We start from the raw sequence: 7,781 nt of genomic DNA on the forward strand, positions 1-7,781 counted from the left end.
AGAGAATCCCAAGCAGACTCCTCACTGAGCACTGAGCCTACCTATCACAAGGCTGGATCTAATGACCCTGAGATCATTACCTGGACCAAAACAAAGAGTCAGTGGCTCAACTGACTGGGCCATCCAGGCACCCCTCTAGTTTCACTTTTCAGTGGCTCAGTGAATCTGTCTCAGGAATCCTTAGAAAGCAAGTCAAAATTGTTTGAAAGGAGTGGAAGGAAATGTGTATCCTACCGGCATAAGCCATTATACTGAACTGGAATAAATATATTAAATATATATTTAGTTAGTGCGATAACCAAATGAGGCAGAATTATTCCAAGAGATCTTAAGTGCTATAATTGAACTGTACGTCCAAGTAGGATTTAATCTAAGAGCAAAAACACTAGCTTAAAAAAAATCTTAAGTTGTTTCTAGGTAGGAATAATATGGTGGATATTAGTGCTGTCACTGTTATTCTAATGCTGCTCTATATGCAGTGTGAGGAAAAGAAGCAAATGAAGATCAATACGATATTAGAATCTTCTCTAATTCCATCCATAGCCAGGGTTCTCATTATGAGATAAAAAATATATAAAGGGGTGCCTGGGTTGTTCAGTTGGTTATGCATCTGCCTTCAGTTCAGGTCATGATCCCAGAGTCCTGGGATTCAGCCCTGCACCAAGGTCCCTGCTCAGCAGGAGAGTCTGCTTCTCCTTCTCCCTTCACCCTTACCCCCTGCCACAGGTATGTTCTCTCTCTCAAATAAATAAGACTTTAAATTAAAGATATATAGATAGATAGATATCTTTATTTTATTAATAAATATATAATAATATATAACATATATATGTATATGGTAGAAGGAGTTTCATAAAAATATTGTAGTTCTAAATTTGAATGATAGATTGAAATTGCCCTGACAGGCATTTTACTTTAAAAAATATATACGTGTGTGTGGTGCCTGGGTGACTCAATGGGTTAGTGGCTGCTTTTAGCTGAGGTCATGATCCCAGGGTCCTGGAATTGAGCCCCACCTTGGGCTCCATGCTCAGTGAGTAGTCTGCTTCTCCCTCTCCCTCTGTTCCTCCCCCCATTCACCCGCCACCATCCACTCATGCTTTCTCTCTAACCTGTGCTCTTTCTCTCTCAAATAAATAAATGACATCTTTTTTTTTTACTTTTTTTTTATTTAATTTCTTTTCAGTGTAACAGAATTCATTGTTTATGCATCACACCCAGTGTTCCATGCAATATGTGCCCTCCATAATACCCACCACCAGGCTCCCCCAACCTCTTACTCCCCACCCCTTCAAAACCTTCAGATTGTTTTTCAGAGTCCATTGTCTCTCATGGTTCATCTCTCCCTCCAATACATCACCACTAGCCATCAGGGGAATTCAAATTAAAACCACATTGAAATACCACCTTACACCACTTAGAATGGCCAAAATTAGCAAGACAGGAAACAACATGTGTTGGAGGGGATGTGGAGAAAGGGGAACCCTCTTACACTGTTAGTGGGAATGCAAGTCGGTGCAGCCCCTTTGGAGAACAGTGTGGAGATTCCTCAAGAAATTAAACATAGAGCTTCCCTATGACCCTGCAATTGCACTACTGGATATTTACCCCAACAATACAGATGTAGTGATAAGAAGGGCCATCTGTACCCCAAGGTTCATAGCAGCAATGGCCATGGTCGCCAAACTGTGGAAAGAACCAAGATGCCCTTCAACAGATGAATGGATAAGGAAGATGTGGTCCATATACACTATGGAGTATTATGCCTCCATCAGAAAGGATGAATACCTAACTTTTGTAGCAACATGGATGGGACTGGAAGAGATTATGCTGAGTGAAATAAGTCAAACAGAGAGAGTCAATTATCATATGGTTTCCCTTATTTGTGGAGCATAACAAATAACACAGAGGACATGGGAAAAGAAATGAAATATTTTTTAAAAAATTCTGTGTTTTGGCCCTATGCGCTGAAAATACCTAGAAAGGATGATCAAACTCATAGTTTCTTACCCAGTTTCTTACCTTGATTCACATTTCCTAACCAATGTAATGAGGCCTCTTTGGAGAAATGACTCAGTCCAGTTCTAATACAGAAAAATGTAGCATGAGCCTGGAAACACTTGTCCTACAAGATGTGAAGGAAACAACCAAAGAGGAAAATTGTACTCCCCAAAAGAGAAAGGTGTACCCCTGACTAAAGCACTCTAAAGAGAGAGGGATGACAATTTCAATCTCTCTTGAAATATGTATGTCAATCACTAATGTGACCTACAACAAATACAAAATTTATAGAGCCATGTATTCCTAAAAATACAAACAAAAAGATCCTAGACAACCAACTCTGACTACTGAGTAAAAATGAAGTAGGGCTTTTTCATGTAAACTGGAACAATGAATAAGCAAATGATAAATAGCAGATTAAGAACATAGTCATTTTGTAGCATATATGAATTAAAGGATCCAGCCATTGATCAACAGTAGCTGCTAAGAATAAAAAAAGAAGACTAAGCATGTATCTCCTCTTCATAGTTGCAAAAAAATCCCAAACCTAAATTTTTGCATTAAAAAAAAGTCCCCAAATCTAAACCTGGATTAAGAATCTAAATAATGATTACAGGAAATCCTTGGAATGAGAATGCAGTCAAATGAGCATTACTGTCCCTGTGGCCCCCAAGAATATGAGAGAGTTTCTTGTTACCTATTAATTGGGCTTTTAGGGTAAAAACATGACACCATTTCATTCTTGCAACAGAACTGATCTACAAGATTACCATATTATATACTTAAAGTTGCTGAGAGAGTAAAGCTTAAATGTTCTCACCACAAAAAAGAAAAGGTAAATATACAAGTGAAAGATGGGCTAACTAACCCTACCTTGGTAATCATTTCACAATGCACAAGTGTCTAAAATCAACACATTGTTCCCTTCAAACTTACACAATGTTATATAGATCAATTCTAGCTCAACAAAGCTGAAAAAAATATAAATGAAGTGGACAAGGGTATCACTCTCTATGATATAAAGCCACATCTGCCAGCATGCTTACCTTTACTGACTGCTCCTTTAAGTAAGTTAATAAATATAGTATGCAGTCATTAAATTGAGTTATGCCTACCTTTTCCTTCCATTTTTCACCATTCTCTGTTCTAATTCCCTTCTTCTAGTAAGTAATTTATTTCCAAATTGCATCCTACCTGTGATTTAGTTGTGAATTGGTGACTGTATTATTTGATAATATAAATTCATTATTATGTATTTTATGTTAAATGTATGTTTTGTTATTTAATTTAGACATATAACACTTTTTTAATATTAAGTAATTATTACATCATATCTATTTATAGGAGTGATGATAATCCTGACTCCATCTCTTGTCCTTCATTTCAAGAGTAATGAAGTCCCTTGGGCTATGATCCAGAACCCCTGAAGTTTAATGTATGTCCTGACCAGAATGCAGGAAGCCTCCTTCTGAGGTCCCTAAATCAGCACACAAGAAGGCACCACTTGAGATAAAGGCCAAGATGAAAATTAAGATGATCAAATTGACTCTGCAATTAAATATTGCTATTTGTAATGAGGACTAAATTGGTTAACCAATGTAATAATATTTTTTAAGACTGTGAGTATGATATGTGCATTATAATAGTTATTATTTGACTTAGAATTATTAAATGGCCTTTCTTCTTGATGCCTCAACATTAACAAAGCCTAAGGATAAATAACAGCAAAAAAGGGTATATGTTGAAAACTTTGCATTTCAAGAAGGTTAAATATAAATTAGATTATGATTTATTTTTGTAAGAAAGATTTCACAACTGTTTTTGCTATTCATGAAATATTAAGTAATTGTGATTAATGAAAGTAATTATTCCATAGAAGTCAACATCACAGGTCTTCTGTGAGATACAGGATGAACACAACCATTCTCAAGGGAGATTCACTATAGAGAAGAGTTAAAAAGCTACTGAGAAATGCAAGAAAGGCTTCCAGAAATCCCTCATGGTCTATAAATATACAGTCTGACCTGGACTTGGTCTTGTTCCCAGGAGATCCATGAAAAACCTTATTTTAAGGTCAAAACAAGTAGTCTTGGAAAAATTGAGGTATAAGTCCAAGTGAAGGGAAATCAATCTAGTTTAAGAATATACCAATAATGTTATATCCCTTTCAGTCTTCTCTTTAAATCATGCTTTCCTAAATTTTTAGATTAACTTTATTGAAGAGGACTATTGTATTATTTCCACATTTTTAAAAGTTTCTGACATTCCATTTTTACTTCCTGAATTATTTTCTTTGAGCCATCGTAAAATAGAGACAAAGCGAATCAAATTTGATTAGAGTGAGTGTTGCTGGAGTCTGGCAGAGAAGCAATGATTTACATTCTATTCTTCATGCACAAATCTGACAATCTAAAACAAAAGGGAGGACTGTCATAAACTTAAAAATCAAAATCTACAGCACTGGATATCCAGCACAGCTGGGAAATAGCTGAATAGGTTAGTAGAAATGGCAGAGGTTTTCCTATATGCTTCTGGAATAACCTTATAGATAAGTTTTCTCATGTAAAAGGTAAGTGTGCAACAGAATTACAAAAGCATCAAACATTTCTCATAAAGCTAATAAGTAAGAAAGATCAGATGAAAAATCTGGGTGACAGCGCTGCTAAGATCTGAGGCAAGTACTCATTTTTTCAATTTGTAGTTTAGTGTAAAATGAAAAAATAGATAAATATTGCATGTCCCTTTAAGCTCAAATATAAAAATGTTTCTATATATACATTGCTAGCAAGTCACAGAAGATGTCAAACATTAATGATTTCAATGAACTTGTAAGACAAACCAAGAAGTAAGTGAATATGTTCTCTGTTAAATAAAATATTTAGGTTATATATTTTATCATACGATAAATACATATATATTACTATATAATATATATAGACTGCTCACATACAGTATAGAAAACTACACTAAAACCTATTAATATAAAGTAATTAATTAATTTAAATAATTTATAATTAATACTGTGCTTCATTTGCTAGGAAAATTATTAATTGATTTCTCATCTCATAAAACCTATAACTATACTGGTTGTAAATTTAGTCTTCTAAATTTCACTTTAACCTTGTGATGGAATTAAGATCATCCATTTCTATTTTTTCAGGTGGGAGTATCCATTAACAAATATGTGACAGAAAAGAAAGAAAAATGCCTATTTCTCTTAATTTGTCAACAAAAATCAATAATATACATAAATTGGACAAAGGAAGAAGTACTGATTTTATTTACCATCTTTCAATGATGTGAGTTATTGTATAAAGGTTTCCAATTTTCTCCTGCTACATTTCTTTTTTTTTTTTTTGACTCTTACTACATTTCAAATCATGTAAGAAAACTAAAAAAGCAAAACTCACAGCCAAATGCAAACAAGACGATCAAAAGAAAATAAGATCATCAAGGACTATAGAATGTATTTTACAATGGTATCAATGATGGTGATATTGATCATCATGAGTTATAACTTGCATCTCCTCCCTTTAATTCTCTTGCCATATAAATACCTTTAAAAGAAGAAAAGGAGAGAGAGAGGAATGAACCACACAGTGATCACAGAGTTTGTCCTGCTAGGCCTTTCTGATGATCCTGACCTTCAGATTGTGATTTTTCTCTTCTTATTTATCACATACTTATTAAGCGTCACTGGAAACCTGACTATCATCACCCTAACCTTGGTGGACCCTCATCTGCAGACACCAATGTATTTCTTCCTCCGAAACTTCTCTTTCTTAGAAATCTTATTTACAACTGTGTGTATTCCTAGATTCCTGGGAGCAATTATCACCAGGGATAAGACTATTTCCTATAACAACTGTGCAGCCCAACTCTTTTTCTTTATTTTCATGGGGGTGACAGAATTTTACATTCTGACTGCCATGTCTTATGACCGCTATGTTGCCATCTGCAAGCCCCTTCATTACACCACCATCATGAGCAGGAAAGTCTGCACAGTGCTTGTGCTCTGTGCGTGGCTGGGCGGGTTCCTGACCATTTTCCCACCCCTCATGCTTCTGCTCCAGCTGGATTACTGCGCTTCCAATGTCATCGATCACTTTGCCTGTGACTATTTTCCCCTTCTACAACTATCCTGTTCAGATACGTGGCTCCTAGAAGTGATTGGTTTTTACTTTGCTTTGGTTGCTCTGCTATTCACATTGGCACTGGTGATTTTATCTTATATGTATATTATCAGAACGATTTTGAGAATCCCATCTGCCAGTCAGAGAAAAAAGGCTTTCTCCACATGTTCCTCTCATATGATTGTCATTTCCATTTCTTATGGAAGCTGTATATTTATGTATGCTAATCCCTCTGCAAAAGAAAAGGCATCATTGACAAAAGGAGTAGCTATACTCAATACCTCTGTTGCCCCTATGCTAAACCCCTTCATTTACACTCTGAGAAACCAGCAAGTAAAACAAGCCTTCAGAGATGTGGTCCATAAAGTAGTATTTTCTTCAAGTAAATGAAATATTTCTCCTGGGGCGGGGGTGGGAGGGAAGGAGAGTCTAAAGAGTAACTAGGTAAAATCCTGAAATTCCTAAATATCTCTATCAGTATGCTACTTCTGGTAGTCTCTTATTTGCCCCATTATAGTTAAATATTTTCCCGCCTCATTTCTTCCACTTCCATACCAAAGTGTCTTCATGCATTGTTTATTGACTTATTTTAAAATATGGTAGACTTTATTTCTCCTACAAAACTTTGCCGAAATGAAGTGCATTTCTTTTTTGTTTTGTTTTAAGATTTTATTTATTTATTTATTTGTCAGAGAGAGAGAGAGTGAGAGCACGCACAAGCAGGCAGAGTGGCAGGCAGAGGCTGAGAGAGAAGCAGGCTCCCTGACGAGCAAGGAGCCCCATGCGGGACTCGATCCCAGTGCCCTGTGATCATGACCTGAGCCGAAAGCAGCGGCTTAACCAACTGAGCCTCCCAGGCATCCCATGAAGTACATTTCTATAAGACCTACTTTATACACGATATAGAAAATAGTATTAATTCTTTAATAAATTCCCCAAGTGGCACATATAGTTTCAAAATTAGTGTGTGATCTCTTTTGTGTTTTCAAGTAGTTCATTGATGATCTCTTAACATTAAAAAAAAAAGACACTTAATCTTACAAAACAAACTGAGGGTTGCTGGGGGTGAGGTGGTAGGGTGGGGTAGTTGGGTTATGGACATTGGGAGGGTATGCGCTATGGTGCATGCTATGAAATGTGTAAGCCTGATGATTCACAGACCAGTACACCTGGATCAGATAATACATTATATGTTAATTTTAAAAAGCTACACTCCCAAACTATTGTATATTAAATTCCATTCTTAGAAGTAATAAGAAGCTGTGATTTGCACTTTAAATGTAGAGCTTTTATTTTGTGAAATTTAGTGCATATCACAAGGTAAATATTGATCATGATTTGAGGACTATTTATAGAATTTCCATGTTCTCTAACATTTTTTTTAAGTATTTATACTTGGGGCATCTGAGTGGCTCAGTCAGTTAAGCATCTGCCTTCCATTCAGGTCATGATCCCAGGTCCTGAGATCAAATCCTGCATCAGGCGCCCTGCTCAGTGGAGAGCCTACTTCTCCCTCTCCCTCTGACTCCCGCTCTCCCTATTTGGGCCATCTCTCATTCTCATTCGTTCTGTCAGATAAATAAATAAAATCTTTTAAAAACTATTTATACCTGTTAAAGATTTGAAGCAAATGCAATAAAACTAAAA

At 36.0% G+C, this 7,781-nt stretch overlaps 1 protein-coding gene across 1 annotated transcript; it reads left to right on the forward strand.

Moving 5' to 3' along the window:
* Positions 1–5,588: 5,588 nt before the first annotated feature.
* Positions 5,589–6,524, forward strand: LOC101678172 (olfactory receptor 6C3). The gene has a single exon (XM_004781540.2). The coding sequence runs from the start codon at positions 5,589–5,591 to the stop codon at positions 6,522–6,524; it is 936 nt and encodes a 311-aa protein (XP_004781597.1).
* The last annotated feature ends 1,257 nt before the right edge of the window (positions 6,525–7,781 follow it).

This window comes from Mustela putorius, unplaced genomic scaffold (genome assembly GCF_011764305.1).
Source record: "Mustela putorius furo isolate JIRA1106 unplaced genomic scaffold, ASM1176430v1.1 tig00003988_pilon_pilon_pilon, whole genome shotgun sequence".
Lineage (NCBI taxonomy): Eukaryota > Metazoa > Chordata > Mammalia > Carnivora > Mustelidae > Mustela > Mustela putorius.

What these genes read in the sequence shown, in the direction of transcription:
- LOC101678172 (XM_004781540.2), top strand. Translation starts at nt 5,589, where the DNA reads ATGAACCACACAGTGATCACAGAGTTTGTCCTGCTAGGCCTTTCTGAT.